We start from the raw sequence: 19,506 nt of genomic DNA on the forward strand, positions 1-19,506 counted from the left end.
GGTTTCAACTGAAGCACAACCTGAAGACATAGCTGAAGACGTAGCTGTCACAGACCAAGTTGACCAGGTGACGAGATTTCTTTTTGAATGTTGATGTTGAAATCCATTTTTCAGAAGCAAGATGTTGCACAATTTATAAAAAAAAATATCTTGTCGCACGAATGGCTCATGCAATATGTGTATTGCAAAGACATGCAACAAATGAATATTGGATTGTATACTTTAGTCTGATTTTGACCAATCAGAGACTACCTTAATTGCGCATCGCCATACAAGAGAATTGTATTGAGGAGCATTACTAACAAAATATAACATTTGGATAAGACTAGATCACAATGAGCATGCTTATTTTTCCGCATTAACGTGCATTTCTTTCTTTGGATTATAAAGATCTCTCTATCTCTATCTTTATCTCTATATCTATCTATCTATATCTATATATCTGTCTCTCTATGTCTCTCTCTCTCTATATACAGTATATATATCTATACATCTATATCTGTATGCATGTGTGTGTGTATGTATGTATGTGTATATATATATATATATATATATATATATATATATATGTGTATATATATATATATATATATATAGAGATAGAGATATAGATATATATATATACTGTATATATAGAGTATGTATGTATGTATATATGTATATGTATGTATGTGTATATATACAGTATATGTATAGATCTTTTTTTTAGGTCCGTGTTAAATGTTTAATCTCCATCACTGTATAAAACACCCATGTCGCATGTTTTGTCAATACTGTGCAGCCATCACAGGTGCATAGTCCTCACAATGTCGTAGTTGTGAATAACTGACACTCTGAGGACAGTGTATTTACACACTGCGAATGTAAAATAAGTTTTCAGGGGTTTGGAGTTACACATACAGTCCTCATAATTCATACTCTGGTATGGACACTCTGAGGACTGTATTTTCTATTGATTGTTTCATTGTGAAAAATAGACGTCACCAATTTACACAAACCACTAGTGCTGACGGATTATTTATTTTTGAAATGGCAAATAAAATGTGTTTGCATTCACAATACTTTAACCTATTCATTGTTCTTTATGTACTGTAACTGTGTAAATGCACAGGTACAGTCGTGTTACTAAGAATTTAATTTTATATGTATTTTTCTCTTCATGTGTACCAGGTTTCAACTGAAGCACAACCTGAAGACATAGCTAAAGACATAGCTGTCACAGACCAAGTTGACCAGGTGACAAGATTTATTTTTGAATGTTGATGTTGAAATACATTTTTCAGAAGCAAGACGTTGCACAATTTATAAAAAAAAAAAAGATCTTGTCGCACGAATGGCTCATGCAATAGGTGAATTGCAAAGACATGCAACAAATGAATATTGGATTGTATACTTTAGTCTGATTTTGACCAATCAGAGACTACCTTAATTGCACATCACCATACGAGAACCGTATCGAGGGGCATTACTAACAAAAAATAACTTAATTGGATAAGATTAGATCACAATGAGCATGCTTATTTTTCCGCATTAACGTGTATTTTTTTTTCATTGGATTATAAAAATATATAGATATAGATAGATCTTTTTTTTTAGGTCCATGTCGAAATAATCTCCATCACTGTATAAAACACCCATGTCGCATGTTTTGTCAATACTGTGCAGCCCTCGCAGGTGCATAGTCCTCACAATGTCGTAGTTGTGAATAACTGACACTCTGAGGACAGTGTATTTACACACTGCGAATGTAAAATAAGTTTTCAGGGCTTGGAGTTACACATACAGTCCTCATAATTCATACTCTGGTCAGGTATGGACACTCTGAGGACTGTGTATTTTCTATTAATTGTTTCATTGTGAAAAATAGACATCACCAATTTACACTAACCATTAGTGCTGACGGATTATTTATTTTTGAAATGGCAAATAAAATGTGTTTGCATTCACAATACTTTAACCTATTCATTGTTCTGTATGTACTGTAACTGTGTAAATGCACAGGTACAGACTTGTGTGTTACTAAGAATTGAATTTTATATGTATTTTTCTCTTCATGTGTACCAGGTTTCAACTGAAGCACAACCTGAAGACATAGCTGAAGACGTAGCTGTCACAGACCAAGTTGACCAGGTGACGAGATTTCTTTTTGAATATTGATGTTGAAATCAGTTTTCAGAAGCAAGACGTTAGGAGTGAAGAGTGTAGAGTAGATGCTAGGGCTGAACTATATAACTAACAAATATAATCACAACAATTTTTTATGCAATGTGTATTGCCAAGACGTTCAAAATATTGTATCCAACAATAAGCTTGTATGGGACTAAAATTCCTACAAGTCAACATTAAAAATATCTCAAATTGAAGATTTGTTGGCAGTTTGGTGATTTGGATTATGCACTGTAGTGATCTTTTGTTCCCATTAATTTATTTATGGTGGATTTTAGAGATGAACTCGCTATCAATTTTATTTTATTTTTTTAAACAGAAGTGTAAACATCAGGTAGTTAATTTACTTGTATCAAGCTTGGATAAATGTGCTTTATGTTTTGGACCTTTCTCTGCACTAGAATGGACTGGCATGATGGGTATTTTATCTTCTGTGTTATTTGTATCTGCAATGGATCTTTGTTTCACGCAACCAGAATTAATAGTGCAGGCATTTTCATTGAATGAATATAATTTAGTCAAGAGGATAAATTATGACCCATGTTTATACCTTTATCTTTAGTTGCAAGCAGCTAAATGTTGAGCAATTGTCTCAATCTTAACGACTGTCTGACTCGGTAAAATAGAAAAGTCTACTGTAACTGAAGGACTGTATCACACAATATCTGTTTTAGGGGCAATGCCATAGATTAAGCATATTAACTATCCCTCTTGTTAAATGCTTCATCTCATCTTTCGAATAAATGTGACTAGATTTATAATAATCTTTAGTATGTGCACAAACTTTAGGTTCTAAATGCTTTTCTAGTTTGCTCCAGCATCTGGCACATATCCCGTTTAAAAAAAATGCAAAACTGCTTGATGATGAAGACCTTTGGTAAATTAACTTTAGCACATTAGCCCATCAATGGCGGGAGCTACTTCTGCCGCGAGCGCTCGACACTTTTCTCAAGCTTCTACTTCGAGTGTAACATCACTAAGTAACAGCGAAGTAAAGCTAGTAAATATTTATGACCACCCGCCAAAATGAATTTTAACCCGCATTTGGCAGGTTAATTTTAGAGCCACTGTATATATGCATAAGTATGTGTGCATCTACTGTATATATGGATATCATTGCTGTCCTGTGAAAAACACGTTTCCATTTTTAGGTCGCGGGCTGCTCTCCGGTAGCTCCTATGGTGGAAGTGTTTTTCACAGAACAGCGACAATATGTGTATGTATGTATGTATGTAATAATTGTTTTCGTTTAAAAAATTAGGTTGCTGATGTATCCAGTTCAAGTGAGGATTCGTTAGCAGAGGAATATGTTCCAGATTCTCACAGTACTTCGGACACTTCCTACATTGAACCTGTTTCAGAAATTCAGAAATCCGAAGGTATTTCAGGAATGAGCTATGAGAAAACTGCTCATCCTTTAAGATGAGAGGTAGTCATGTTTTAAAGAATAAAATGTTCAATGTTCACTGACTCTTTTGCATCTGGTTTCATGTCGAGCTTATCCATTACAAAGCTGTGTTTGACCTAGATAACCTGTTCACATAAGAAGCAGTTTTATTAACATACCAGTTTCAGTCTGTCCTAAAATTGTAAGTTGTAACATGAGCACCATGTTAAAACTTACAATTTTAGGACAGATCAGGTATGACTTTGCATTTCACAGTATTGTTATGTACAACAATGTGTCCTTATATCAGGTAAGTCATTACACATCAATGCCATTTTAGTTTGTGTAAAGTCAGAATGCCAGAACTTTCAAATCACTTCAGTGACATGGTTGCTGTGTGTTGTGTAAACTTTGTCCTTGTAATGTGAGTTGGTCCTCATAATTACCATTTTTGCAATGGGCGTGGCTTATTTAGGTCATTATCTATGTCCTCACAATTACGGATTTTTTCAGGTTTTTCTTTTTTTCGTGTGTTGAGTTTTTTCAAGTTTTGAAGTGAAATTCTCCTGGACAACCCCAAAAAAATTTTTTGGGTGCAAGTCCCATCTCTCTGGCATTAGCAGAAAGGGGTGTCCCTGTAATACACAATTAAACCGGTTTGGAAAAAATGTCCTCATAATACACAGAGGCAAGTATGTGTGTGTGTGTGTGTGTGTGCGCGTGTGTGTGAGGGCTTAGTGTCATGGCGCGATGGACATAATTTGGACCAAAAAATTGAATAACCCCTTTGCATGTAAACTAAGATGTGGAGAGAAGTCCAATTAAAAGAGGCCGATGGTGGTAGCTTGACTAATATTCTCATGCTCGTGAGAGGGATGGCTCAAAATCTCCAATCTAGTTCACTATTCCATGCACACTATTTAGTCACATATCCAGAAAATCTTCATTAATTTATCAATATACTTTGGACAATTGCATGCATCTAACAGTTTGGGAACGGCCCTTTTTGTCCATTTGAACAAAGCAAGGTAAATTCAATCATCAAAATACTTTCAATTTTAAAGTAGATATGTATTTCTGCTGACTTTGTATTGGACTGGACTGAATCTCGACTTTACCATTCTTATTGGAGTTTATAAGTTCTCTATATGTTCAAGGATGTGTTGTGTTAAATTTTTATGTTGATTAAAACAAAAATTGGCATGCTGATTCCAAAATTGCAGTGAGTTTAGTTCTAACACATTTTTCTCCGCAGCTTACCCTCCAGTTAAGCAAAATTCCACTGATTGGCTATGGTAAGACTGTAGTAAGATGAGCTGATTACGATTGGACTCATCCACAGCTATGTGGCAAGTTGTTTGTGCAGTCACGATTGTGACAGATCGGTGAGAGGTGTGTGCAGATCCTACTGGGTCACCCCTTTCAATATCTGCTAACAGAAAGCGAGCATAGTAGTAATTAAGAGGCTTAGTGCTGGCTCTTTTCTTCACCTTGTAGCTATGTAGGCTAAATACCCTTGTAAGTTCTTTTTTATTTTTAATTTTGCTTTTTTTTTGTTTTCAAAGCTTGCAACTTTTCTAATTTAGTGTTTTATTTACATACACATTTAATTCATGTTGTTTAATTTGGATCCTATCATTCAACAACTTGTGATACAGAGACAAAATGCGATCAGTTTTGGATTCAGTACTGAAATTTTACAATCATAAGGCGCACCATATTAGAAGGCGCCGTCTCGTGCTATTTCTGTATTTAACACACACATAAGGCGCACCGCACTATTGGGCGCAGGCACGGTTTAACATATGCTAGCTCAAAACATACGTTAGCATGATTTCACGCTAAAACATATGCTAGCATCCATGCTAGCATCCATGCTAGCATATGTTTTTAAACAAGCAGCGGAGAAAATTTTAGTTTGGTTGTACTTGAAGGATTTAACATTGAACTCGCGTTACTTTTGATCATTCCTCATCTACAAATTCCTCAAAGTCCTTATCTTCCGTATCTGAAACGAACAGCTGGGCTAGTTCTTCAGAAAACAATCCAGGTTCCCTCTCGTTATTGTAGTAGTGTCAGAGTCAGTCTCGTTCCCATGCAGTTCCTCGGAAATTATGCCGGCTTTTGCAAAAGCTTGATTAGTTGCAAGCAGACACGATTAGCCCATCCACTCACAAATTGTGACATAACTCGCTCTAGCAGTTCCATAAAGTGAAAGCAGTGAGGACCAAGACATCCAACTGTATCTTATATACAGGAAACCCGACTGGCAGGCATGAGAACCCAAAAGACTCATGTCATCTTTCAGTTGAGTCTTTTGAGTTCTCATGCCTGCCAATCCAGGCCAGATTTCCTGTATATAAGCAATATATCGGCAGAATTGCTCCCACACAGACAGTCAAGCGGAGCGCTTACCGAAGTTGCACAACAACATTTACAGATATTGGAACTCGGTGCACACAAAAGGTGCACCTCAGGCGCACTGTTGATTTTTTTTTAAAATTGGAGACTTTTAAGTGTGTCTTATAGTCGTAAAAATACAGTATATAGCCTTGTTCGTATGTCTCAGAATCAGAATATTTATTGGCCAAGTATGTTAAAATGCACAAGGAGTTTGTTTACAGCAATAAAATACTTTGTGAAATAATAGTCATTAAGATATACTGCATCAATACTGATCGACAATAGATAGATGCAGGGCTACAGTGACAGGGCTACAAATGTACAATTATTCAGACAGTAATAATTTCACTACAGAGATAAGCTAAATGGTGGTGTGTCATGAAATGCTCCAAAAACAAAGGCAGTGACTAAATGTTTAAAGCCGACAGAATGTCTAGTGATTTTGCTTGATATTGCTGACAGAAGGGAAGCTGTTGGAATAGGTAGTGTCTACGGTGGGACGCATCCAAAATAATTTGGCTTGCCAGCTTATTAGACCTTGCATTGGGCAATTTCTCGAGAGTCCTAACTGTTCATTGTCCTTTGAATTTGAATAACACTTCCTTAGAAATTCCTGCGGCAGACCTTGTTTTCTCAGTAACTGCAGAACGTACTTCATCTGCTGGGCTGGCTAAGCAGTCACCCTAAGTGGCACATTCAAATGTTCCTATAAGGTGGGTAAGATATGCGAATTGAATGCATGTATTTCAATTAGAAGAAAGGAATAATAATACAGTAGTACACTGGTAAAAAGGGATTTGAAGGGCAATTAATATTTAAAACGAAGAGGAAAAGAGTTTAACACTTAGATACCAGCAGGAAGCAGTGCGCCTAAGGAAGCAGTTTTATAAACGAGGTGCTTCCAGTGTGAAGCAGACTTCCCCCGGGGTCTACACACTGGTGATGATGATTAGGAGTGGAACACAAAGTAGTAATGCCTTTATGAGAGAAACTTCAAATGCAAAATGCAGGAAAGCTGAGCTTCAGTGGAGGAGAAATTAACTTCACGTAAAAACAATGTCTTTATCATTTTAACAAAGAGTAAGTAAAGGATAGACAATAATGTTTTTCTGAAGTCATTAGTAAGAACATCAAAAATATGCACATGCTATTCGTTGTTTGATAAGCTCAATTTGTAAATGCTTTTAGGTGTGGTGCTTTTGGTTGCATGATGCACATGGAGTTGCCTTGTGTATGAAATGTGCTATATGAAGTTGCCTTGCCTTAATGGAAAGAGAGCCCATTTTAACATTTGAATGTGCATTATGGTTAGCCGAAATGTGGGTTTCTTACAAGCTGTGTCCCCAGTGGTGAACTATCATAATTTATAAAGTACAGAAAAACCAATAAATGTATTACTGATGTCCAACTAGTAATGAAAATGCAGTTAACAAACAATGTTCATTTGCCAATCAACACTTGAAAATCTGCAGGCGCTGTTACGGTTGTGACAGATTGGATTTCCAGTAATATTTATTATAGCAATCAAAGTAACAAAACTGCTGTATCCGAAAGACCAAAAACAAGAGAACAAAAAGCACTACCACACAAGTAGGATAAATTACAAAGTTCAAACAAATAAGGAATAACCAAAATGGAAGTCAATACCAGCAAAACAAAACGTACTGGGAACAAGGAGACCAGACTGTAACCAAACTAGAACGCACAGCAAACAGAGAACAAAGGAATGATCCAGCAATATGCTGGTGTGCTGCCTTAAAACAAGGACTTGATTGCAATTTCCCTTAGGTGTGCACCTCCCTGCTCAACTTGGCCACCTAAGGGCAACGAGCATATTGCAAGGAAAACACACAACCAAGACAGAACATGATAAGCGTTGAATTATTTAAATTTGATGCAAGGGAATTAGTGGCTTCTCTGGGAATAATTTGATAGTGGGTACCTGTAACACAAACATCTATTCAATATATTCTTGTCTATGTTGAACATCACTCGCATAGGGCCGAAAAACTTTGCAACTCCAAAAATAGTCACTATTCAGGAGACTCCACAAACGTCATATTTATTCTACCATGGATATTTCATCATCAAAGTGCAAAAGCCATTTTCAACATATTATTGGTTTGTGGAGAATAAAAGAGATATTGCTTGCCTTGTCTCATCATCTACCGAATCTCTATTCTCCACAATTGGTGACCCCGACGTTCAACTTCAGTGGCACACCGATCGTCCATAGGGGAAGGAGGGTAAACGCTGACCATAAGGGGGTGGGGGGGATACTTCAATCGCATTCAGTGGTGGAAGTAGAATTTATCAAATTACCCTTTTCCCACCACTCTCATCCAAAGTGGCCAAAGGACAACGTTATAATCTATTTTCCAACATTTTGGAGTGGGAAATGACAAACACTGCCCACAATGTTAATTCTTAAAGGGCCACAGGTATGACCTTACCATTTTGCAGATAGATTAAACATGTTTTGCAAATACAGTACATGCATGTTGGGGCAGCGTGGCTCAGTGGTACAGTGGTCATCTTGCAACCCTGAGGTTGTGGGTTAAATCCCTTGTGACCATGTTGAAGTATTCTTGAGCAAGATACTGAGCCTCCAGTTGCTCCTGATGCTGCGTCATCAGCAGGTCAATTATGTAGTAATATAGCATTATATTTAATGTCATTTCACTTCATTATTATAATAAAACATTCCACATGCATTCAAATATTAGCATTCAGCTTCCAGCATCCAGAAAATGCACGTCTAGTTTGTAAATCTAACACCCAAGTGTGTGGACTGACCGATCGCATAGATTTTTGAAAAATATTACATTGACCAAATTGTGACATTTGTGAAGTTTTGGCCCAAGGCCAATGATCTGTTTTCACTTTCCAACCACATATTTTTATGTGTGTTTGCAGTGTAAGGTCAAATTTTTGATATTCACAAGCCAGTCAATGTTTACATTGGCAGCAGAAGTAACTCCTCTCTATCACATATCCAGCGTTATATGCGAGCCTGATAACAAGCAGTATTAAAAAAATGGATAGATGGAAGTTATTTTTAAAGGATAATTTCAAAAACATGTAGGCCTAATAGGGTTACTACAAGTTTCTACTGCTGTTAGGAAGTAAAACGGCATGACACACACGCATGTGTTGTGTATGCGCGTGCAACATTGGTAGTACATCTGTGCTCTCAAATGTGTACAAAATGCAAATAGAAGATTTGTACAAGAGGTAGCTAGTTATTAACGAAAGACTTTGCTTTCTAAGAATCCACAGCAGGGTGTTGAGAAACCATCTCATGGGCTATAATGAGGAGAACAATCAACTTTTCAGAGATCTCATTTAAATAAGATGAGTTTAAATATATTCAAACCTCTCTGTGAATGCAAAATGACTATGAGCGGCACAGGTATGTGACAACCCAATCTGCAGATTTTGTAATCTGCTGCTCATGTCAGCACATTGTATCACGCAATATCTAAAAATAGATATACAAAATAATGTTTTAATAATATTCAAAAAGCTTTAGGTGCACACTTTTTAATTACCATACACTGCAAAATTGTCAAAATAAGTTTGCCGACTTAGACCATAGCATAAAAAAGGGAAAGAAAAAAAATTGCATTCCATGGCATATTAAAGATTTAATGGATAGTGCCCAGAGAGCAGGAAGACTCTGTTCCAGCAGCAGTCCAAGAATGTCCTTCCTGTTGCGTCTCACATCAAAGTGCACTTTGTTCCTTCATTAAGAAAATCCTAATGATGCTACTGTAGCAAAAATGTGACGTCTTAATTGGTGCATGCCTGAGACATGTTGAACAATTTCCTTTGTTCTGGCTTTGGATAGAAGAGAAGCACCGTAGGGAATGACCTTAGTTCCCCATTCAACACACTTGTGAACTTCACAAGAACTCCTTATAGCAATATTACACCTTTGACACTCATCTCTTCATCTACATCCTTGTGATTTCATTATTTCCTTCAAATTCTCCCCAAACCACTTTTTCTACATTTTTCCATGTGCTGTGATAAAAAAAAAATTTTTTTTCATGGCACTACAAGATATGGTTGATATAAAACAAGACAGCTAATTTGAACCAATGGCCAGAGGCAAAAAATATAAAGTGTTTTCAAGTTTGCCGTACCTTATTTCTGGCCAAGCTTTGGAGGTCCAACTATTCTTATGCATAACATCACGCAAGACCTGCATTGTGATCTAAGCGGCCAACTAAAGCTGTTCTAAAAGTCAGAACTGCGTTCCTGGTCCAAAGTTGGTACCAGTTTATTATAATTTTGTTTGTTTGTTTGACAGTTATTTTTTAAGGCCGGTTCTGTTGGCCAAGAGACACATTTCTTTGATTTGTAGCACACATTTCTTTAGACAGTCACTACTGTAACACTTATTTCTGTTAGTCATCATTCCTAAAGGTCATATCCCACTGAGGGATTAACATTAGTCCTGCTAGCGAATGTTGATTTCACGTTAGGGTTCGTTCAAGGCGGCAGCGTTTCCTAAATGTTCTCTAAGCAGTCTTGATGGTCTCAGGAAAGACCATTAAGCCTGTATATCACTGAGCGGTGCAGGCTTGCGAGGGTGCACACGCTTCAAATTTTGAACATGTTTAAAATTACTTTGCAAAAAAAAAATTGGGTTCTCTCGTAAATATTGCGTTCCCTCGCAAAAACGTTTGCGTTCCCTCGCAAAGATTGTGGGATAACGCAATTTTTTTATTATTTTTTGCGAGAGGAGGCAATTTTTTTTTAAAACAGTTGATGGGTCATCTTCCGGTCATCATGGAGTGTGTCCATGCTCCATCCTCGTCGCTTTTGGTCACACGGAAGATGACCCGGAAGTACATCAACTCGTTTAAAAAAAATGGTGTCCTCTCGCAATTTTTTTTTGCGTTATCTCATAGTCATTGCGAGTGTATGCAAACGTTTTTGTGAGGGAACACACATTATTTTTTTCCCTACCATGTCACCTCACGGGCTCCGTAGATTTGAGAGTATCTGTCAAGTGTCTTTTTGCAAATAATTTTGCAACTCTTTACGTAAGCCTGCTGAAAAAGCAACACTTGCTACGTGCGTGCACCCTTGAATGAACCCCAACGTGAAATCAACATCAAATGTTTACGCCTCATTGTGATCCGGGCTCAAACAAGTTATAGAATCAAAAAGTTAAAACAAAGTTTTCATGTTTTAATGTTTATAATTAGTTTTTACTTAGTATGTACAGCAATTAAAAGTAACGTTGCTTTGACTACTAGGTTCATCATGTCTATTTATATGTCTATTCTTAAGGCTCTTTTCAACGTCACACAACATTAGCAAACAATATGAACAAGCTGTGACACTGCACCATTGTCAACAAACTGACATGCTATGAGAAGGAAAAAGATTGCCCTTCAGTTTGAAAGCCACTTCTTTTCACTCATGATTGTTCTCTGCTCCTTTGTCTGCCATTGCTTCTTGCGCCTTTCTAATTTGTTGAATAGTTGTGACATTTTTTGTCATCAGTCAGATGAGTCGGCGGTCGCTTCGAATACATATCTGATTCACATCCACACACGAAAGAGGACTCGGTCAGATTGGGGGAGAAAAAAATCAGAATTGCACTGTTCACATTGCATGAAAAAAACAAACGAACTGATACATGTCTTTGGGAGGGGGGGGGGGGGGGTTAACAATATTCAATCATTAAAAACTATCATTGCATTCTCCCTTATTCTCGCTGTCCCATACACTGTATCGCTTGCACTCTTTCTCCATCACACATACACAAACTTGCACGCAACCGTAACCCCAGGGACTTAATTAATACCTCATGTGAGCTGAAGTACTGTTAAATTATTAAAATAGTTTCATGTTTCTTTCAATATTAAAGAAAGTCTTATTAAGAAAACACTTTTGCCGAAAACAGAAAGGAGCTCTGGATCATTTCTTGTCAACATGAAACGTGATATGTGTTCAAATGACATAGTTATATATAAAGATATTATCTTTGAAGGATGTATGTATCACGCTATTTGCTACTCTTGAAAACAAATCATTTATTCAAATCAACATGTTATTTGTTAGTTGTATATATAGAGCTTTTAATGATTTTTTTAAATCATTGTATATATATATATATATATATATATATATATATATATATATATATATATATATATATATATATATATATAAATACGTGACCCACATCTTTTATGAGATTGTATGTAAATATGCTTGAGTGTTTTATCATTATTTTTTTTTGTGAGACTTTATAATAAGTGCCACTCAAACTCAAAATTGCTTCTTTTTACACCTCTTGTGATCAAGGCCCAACAGCAAGAATTGTTTGGATTATTTTGCCCAAGCAAAATGAAACTGCAGGCACTGTACTGATGCTTGTTAAAATACAACTGTTCAGTGAAAATGTATTTCTCAAAGAGCTGCCAATGCTTCATGGTCTCCTCTATGGCGGCCTTGCCATTTATACTTTCATCTAGAAGTTCCTGAAATAATTTTGTGGTTCCGCTCCCAGTGCAAAATCTGATGTTTGACACACAGACCTACATGTTAGTTTGAGACTGTGTTTGTATTGTAATCCCTGCTGTGTGGGGGGAAAAAGAAGTGACACCCCACAGCCCTGTGACGACTGCCTTGTTTTTTTTGTTTCATAGCCACTGGATGAAAGCCAAAGCAGCTGTTCACACTCCTGTTGCATTGTTTGGGACAAAAACAATAGTCAAGCTTCAAATAAATATGTCACATGAACAAGATTTATGGCATCATATTTACAGTGGACCATGGGCAGACACAAGTCACACAGCCTTTTCCAGGACGCTGCTCCTGCTATTTTAAATGTGCTTTTTAAGGACTGTTATTTAACGGAAGAAGAAGGATACGGGAAGAAAGAAGCACAAGCAACCAAACTGAGTTTGAAATTTTAGGTTGACTTCTCATTTGTTTGACTTTGGAACCATTCAGGTCCTGAGAGTTCAATGTCCCTTGCTAACCAAGATTTCCGGCTTCATAGGTGTCTTAAACCTAACCCAAACAAACATACTGTGTTCTATTATAATAGGGCTTGTTAATCAAGTTTTACTTCCGTATATTATGCATTTAATCTTTAAAAACTGTTTTAAAACTTTTATTTAGGTACAATTTGTGTTTATATTTCATGTGCAATTTCACTCATTCATTGTCATTATTTAAGTACATTATTTTAAATTTCCTACATTTGAGCGCAGTGTTAATGTTCAAACTGTGACTAATCAGTGGCTCATAATATAAAATGTACTGTAAAAAAATAAAACCTCTGTCTCATTTTTGATCAACAGCAAGGCCTACTATGGTACTGCATTTTAATTAATGATGCTCATGATGGTGGTACTTGGTGTAAAATCGTTTGAAAACCACGGTCTTAGCGCATCAAAGGAAGAGCATTACAGAAAGACCGCAAAAAACACCATGATCAATAATAAATAAAAATATGAACATGCAGTGTATTACGGCTGGACGATTATGGGAAAAAATAATAATCACAATTATTTTGATTCAGATTGAAATCACGATTAATAAAACAATTATTTATTGATTTTAAAACGTAATTTTTTTTCAATTAGGGGTATTAAAACTCAAGTACTCGTAACTATGATTATAACCTTACGCCCATTTATCCCTTCACGTTAAACATTTTATTCCTGAACACTATTGTTTTTTGTTAACTATAACATAACCTTATAAATATGTGAAATTCAAGCACTTGCATTTTCCTTCTTAATTTTCAAACTTAAGCATGACATTACCATCTTTATCATATTTATTTTATCTTGTTATTTTCACAGGTCTGCGGACTTAGTGGGCTAAGTTGTGTGCAAAAAAAGAAGAAGAAGTCTTTGGATATATTCGTATCCTTGAATTTGGAGAAAAATAAAATTCTGTAAATCTTGAAACTCCCAAAAAGTAAAACAAAAAAAAAAGTAAAACAAAAATACTGTATACTAAAACAGTAATTGCAAAACAAATACTGGGTGTTTTGGCCTCTTGGGGTAGTGTGGTGCCGTGCATCATCAATGGTGTACACGCTTGAGAACAGAAGAACGTTGCGATTGAATTATTTTAAAATAACTTGCTGTGTCACAAAATTGGGAAACATTTGTGCCTTTAAATAATGTTACCTTACCTGTTGGTATGTGTTTCCACAGCATTTGTGTGTCAATATTCGTTATTTGAAGGACTATTACTCTCACAGTTGATGCTAACTTCCTGTTAGTATTTGAATGGTTTCCTCCATTCACTTTCATTAGAATTAGCGCTAGGCTCGTGATGTGTTAAAATCAAAGCATGTTTTGTATTTAAATACACACTGTATGTAATTCTCCTTATTGTGTGTTTAGATTTACAGTTAACTCCAACTGAAGTGTCATTAAACAGCTTGAAAGACTCCTAGGGACGGCATAATCACACTGATTCGCTGCGGGCGAGCTACAAGCTACATGGTGCATTCAGGGTCCTTTCACAACGTAGGGAACTTGTAAATGCGCCTCAGCGTTCTGCACATTAATAGTTTTTCTTTGATCATTACGTTTTAATGATCGAGAGGAGCCAAAATTGAATATTTGGTTCTCTTCTCCTTCACTTATTTCTATTCGCAATGAACAACTTGTGTGCATTGTCTCATTCGCTAAACGAGACTCAATTGAATACATTGATTTCCCTTGGGGGTTTGAAGGGCTCTCTACAAAGACTCGATTCCCATCATTCACATTGAAAAAAAAGACTTGATTTGTTTGTGAACATCACATCACTTTTGAGCACAATAACTATGTGCAGTAGGCCTATACGGGAGTAATGTCCGCCCAAGCATGTAAACGGGTTACCCCGATGTTTCAGAAATCTGAATTTTGACCTTAACCCGACTATGGGTTATATGCCACGGAGGAGGCAGGACTTCTGACTTCCTGGTTTTCACACATCAGCTTTGTTTCCGTTTCCTGTTTGCAACATGTGGGCTACGTCCCAGTTCTTGCGCTTCCGCTTTTGTTTCCCTCGGTTGCGCATTTCCGTCGACGGGTGCGAGTGTGTAGTGTGTCTGTATCAGTTGTCCGAAGCATTTCAGAGAGTTGATTGGGCACAGTGGTGGGCGTGCGAGTGTTGGAATGCGGCCATCAGTAGCTGGAAACGACGCTGATGTGTGAAACCCGGAAGTCGGCAGTCCCTGGTATCTACCCCACTGACTGCATGTAAAACTTATAGTCACTGACAGGGTCAAAGTTGGAAAGAACATAATTCAAATTTTGTGATTAAGTATTTCACAACATAAGTCGCTACTCAAGTGTTATTGCTTCAGCTGTGCCTGCTTCGGTAAGCTAATGTAGCTGCTTGTGGGCTCATTTGCATACTAAACGATGATTGGGTGTTTACTGGGAGGAGGCTCTCACTGTAGACATCTTAAAGAGCTGAGGCCCGGCACACAGCACAGAGCGAAGCAGACAAGAGAGACTGTTGAATAAGCTTGTGGGGATTTGATTTGAGGTGGCAAGGCTTTTGATTGAGAGAGCCCCTATAGAGCTGGCCCCGGTTGTTACGGATATTTGATCTTGGTCAGCTCTCAAAATGATTGTGTTGTCAACTGTTCTGGTTTTCTGAGTTCTCTGTTGACTTAATACACTAGTAGTTTCATGTCTTTCTTCAGGGCATTCCAAATGACTGTTGTTTGCACAATGTTTTTGATTTTTGCAGCTTCACATTTGCTATTGTTTTTCGTCCAGAGACAGCTATCAGGTTTTCATGTTGGTTACACCTTTAACAAGATTATATGTTTCGCCAGAAGTGTGTGGCTATCTGGCTTCGCTCTACAGGGCACCGAGTGCCATCTTCTGCCTTGCTCATGCTGGAGTAAACACCGTCGATTGCGCCACATGCTGCTTGGTACCGTGTGGTCGGACAAACAAATACGATTTCTCACTTTTCTTAATAGTTCAACCCTGACAAAGCTCTATTCTTCACGGAGTGCTATTTAAGACTCCTGCAGTGGGAGTAAAAGAAAGCGGAGAAATGGGGGACCCTTGATGTTGACGGCTCAGTTATATGCCGCATTGTGTGGTAGAAATGTGTTGAAAATGACAATCTGCTGGCTTCAGATCTTCTGCTTCTATAAAGAAGAAACCTCTTGAGATGTGACAAAATGTGTTAAATCTGTGTCAACCTCATCTTCACCTGTCCACTAGATCTGTCTCCGTTGTGCTCTCATCCTTTTCTCTGCAGCTCTTTCCTGTAGGGGAGGAAACGCCACATTTAATAACAGTGGTTTCTATGAAAAACATTTTAAAAATGTTGTACGATCTTATTCATTGATTGCACCGATCCTGGGAGTTAAGTTGTCTGGGGCTTTATGTCACTGGTAGGGTCACCCATGTACAGGTCCAGACATATATGTCATAATGCATTAGTAAATAGATATAAAGAGTAACACTGGAAGTTAAAAGCTATCAAATATTACAAGGTTACAGAATTGCTATGATTTGATTAGATATGCATACAAATGGAACAGTCAACATGGAACAGCCAAATAAATTAAAATCCATCCAAAGAAAACAACAATAAGCAACTGTAGCAAAACATGACTTGTTTTTACATAAATACAGTAATTTGCCAAACGGAGATTGCACTGATCTGAAATCAAAATTAAGAGTCAGAGTTACAATTGTGTAGTGTCTGTGGGAACAGCTTTGTTTATATACGGTAAATGACTGTCCACACAAAGAACTTTCTGGTATTGAAGAAATTGCTGGCAGAGTAGCTGCAGGAGAGAAAAGTCGACATTAGTGCTGACGACTCAGTTACACACATTTATGAGCACTCTGCCAACCCGACAGATACGCCACATCCGCCACCTCCATGACAGCAGCTGAGTAAGCAATACAACAGCAAAATATTGCTTTTGATGCTCTGACAAATATAGAATAATTGTTTTAAATAAATAATTCTTCAAGTCTGCCCTCTGGTTTCACATAGGAAATGAACAGCACTCATTTATGTTTCTGGTTGAATGTAACCAGCTGCTGAAACTAATTGGGACCCATCAGTGCATTTAACATGCCATTACTTAAACCTTTGTGTGGTCTAAGTGCCAGTCATAAAGCAATGGCATGTGGGTCATATCTCATAATTCATAGTTTAATAAAGACAAATTTGTTTTAGAAAGAAAGTAAGGAGAATACATGAACCATGTAAAAACATGAATCATGTGTAAAAGAAAGTATTAATGGCTAAAAGTTGTGTTGAATGTTTTTCTTTTTTAGTGGGTAAAAGTGTTAAAATAAATGGATATAAATAAATGAAGACAAAGTTCTATATAAATAAATATATATATATATATATATATATTGTAAATAATGAAAATAACTCAACATCAATTCAAGACATATTCCCTTCCTTTAAACATGGAGAGTGAATTACAATGTAGCCTTGGTCCAGAATATTGAAAAATAGTTCAAGTTAGCTCGGTACCAGCTGTCAAACTTGTCAGCCGGCAGCCAGAAATCGTTGGTCATGCTAACAGGTAGCCACTAGCCTCTTGCGTCCGAGACTTCTGAATGAACATGAGTTTGGGATAATGTTGTGTTGATGTTGGTCGCAACAACAATGTCAATCAACTACGATACAGAAACGTCTAAACGGGAAGTCAAGCTAGCCATCACGCCACGACGTGGGCGAACTTCAAAGTAAAAGTGTACTAAGGCATTGCCGTCAATGTATTACGGTATTTGGTAAACTTTATTCTGAAGTTAGGTTTATCCTGTTACGTTGAGTATGTTTCAGCTTCCTTGACATGTCAGTATGGTATCGACTGTCAATGCGCACTTTGTTTTCAGTTTTTTTCCCATGTAGAAAGGCGGCGAGCAAATTAGGACGTGGCGGCCGCCTCCAGCCTGAGCGACTGATATCACTCAACACAACCGCAGCACTCCAGCTTGCCAGCAACATATTTTAACTACAGTTGCAGCATTGCGCCATTATGGAGGCGCTATATCAACAGCAGTGCACCTGAAAGACTTGAAGCAACAACCAAAGGAGAAACTGCTTTTTTTTACTTTATTGTACCGAAGAAGAAATAGATCACGGAGTAATCGTTGCACATGGCTATTTCCTTGTTTCAAGGTGGAGGTGGCGCGCTCCAGCCATCACCAAAGTCATAAAAACACAGTATATACAATAAACATAATACTGTTTTTCAACATTGCTGAACAATTACAATTTAGTATGTACTAGTGGATGACTTTTTAATGATCGTCGTAAAAAAAAAATATATATATGGGTTGTGGCCGACGCACACCCAGCCATCCACTTAAATCAGCGCTCAAGCCAAGCCGTAGCGCGGAGCCTCCGCTCGGCCGGCCGGTCGATGGTCATGGCTCCAGCTTCGGGTGTAGCAGCTTTAGAGACCGCAGCAAACCTTCAGCTGGCCGGTGAGTGAGGACGACTAGCCGTTGACTCTTCGCGACCAAAATGAATGAAACTGCTGATGTATTCCATTTGAGTACTCGCGGTGAGCTTCCCGTGCCTGTAGTGTCATGATGGCAATATTTCATCCACGGTGGAAATGCAAAATGTTTGTAGTCTGTATATATATTGTGAATATTTGACATGATGCTGGCTGGCTGTCGGGTGTCTCGTTGTCTTGCTGGTTAAACCTGGAAATAAATTTTTCATATATATGTCAAAGCTTATGTGCATTTGATGGGCTATACTTTAAAACGTCGCTGTATCATGCAACGGAAATTCATATTTTGAATCCTGGAAAAAGCAGTGGCCGATACGATGAATGCTTTAACGTGATAATAGTCATATTCTTATTGGAACTGTTATTATTATTATTATTATTATTATTAGGGGTGTGCCAGCCAAAAAATCGATTCTCATAAGAATCACGATTCTCGTTTAGTACGATTCAGAGGCTGACGCCGTCCATGCCTTTGCTTCCCAAGGTGCAATGGTAGGCCATCATGAAAGGATTGTCCAGGAAGTGGTTGAGACCTTTTGCAGACCTCCCAGCTCAGCGGCCAAATACCCCAGGTGAGCTCTGTTTTTTTCTGCTTCTCCTGCCACTTTCACTTAACTTGCAATGCTTTTGAGCCCCTATCTAAGGACACAATTTTTCTCCCAAATAGAATCACTGCGACGTCCGTGTCAGAGAGGCTGATGAGCGGAAAACAGCTTTCAAGTTACATCACTCTTTTCCAACCCAGTGACACGATGCTCCAATACTCCACAGTGGAAGTTTTCCAACTACAAGCTTGTCTTGCTCTGTCTTTATTTGACAGGTACACGCTTCTCTGACAAGGTACACCATTATGTTCCTATCCCACAACAGCACTGTTACAAGGCATCCCTTAACAGCTGTATGGGGTCCAGAAGACTTTCAGCTAATACCGTCATAAACCCTCGTGTCAATGGAAGATGCACTTGGCTTTTGGTACCAAATAAAGTATGACAGCCCATGTGTGTGGGTGAAAGATGAGATGAATAGGCCACACAAACATTGCAATTGTCAG

At 37.7% G+C, this 19,506-nt stretch overlaps 1 protein-coding gene across 3 annotated transcripts in view; it reads left to right on the forward strand.

Moving 5' to 3' along the window:
- Positions 1-19,506, forward strand: part of LOC147170162 (uncharacterized) — a 246,389-nt gene that overhangs the window by 6,422 nt on the left and 220,461 nt on the right. The window contains exons 5-6 of one of the 3 annotated variants that reach the window (XM_086083914.1): positions 2,065-2,130; positions 3,428-4,236. In XM_086083914.1, the coding sequence (XP_085940040.1) occupies positions 2,065-2,130; positions 3,428-3,592 (231 nt within the window). In that variant the 3' untranslated portion in view covers positions 3,593-4,236. Of the gene's footprint in view, positions 1-2,064; positions 2,131-3,427; positions 4,237-19,506 lie in introns of those variants that run through there. The other 2 variants (XM_086083912.1, XM_086083913.1) reach the window with 2 other exon arrangements.

This window comes from Leptonotus elevatus, chromosome 8, assembly GCF_054856555.1.
Source record: "Leptonotus elevatus isolate MCC_2025b chromosome 8, RoL_Lele_1.0, whole genome shotgun sequence".
In the NCBI taxonomy this organism is placed as follows: Eukaryota; Metazoa; Chordata; class Actinopteri; order Syngnathiformes; family Syngnathidae; genus Leptonotus; species Leptonotus elevatus.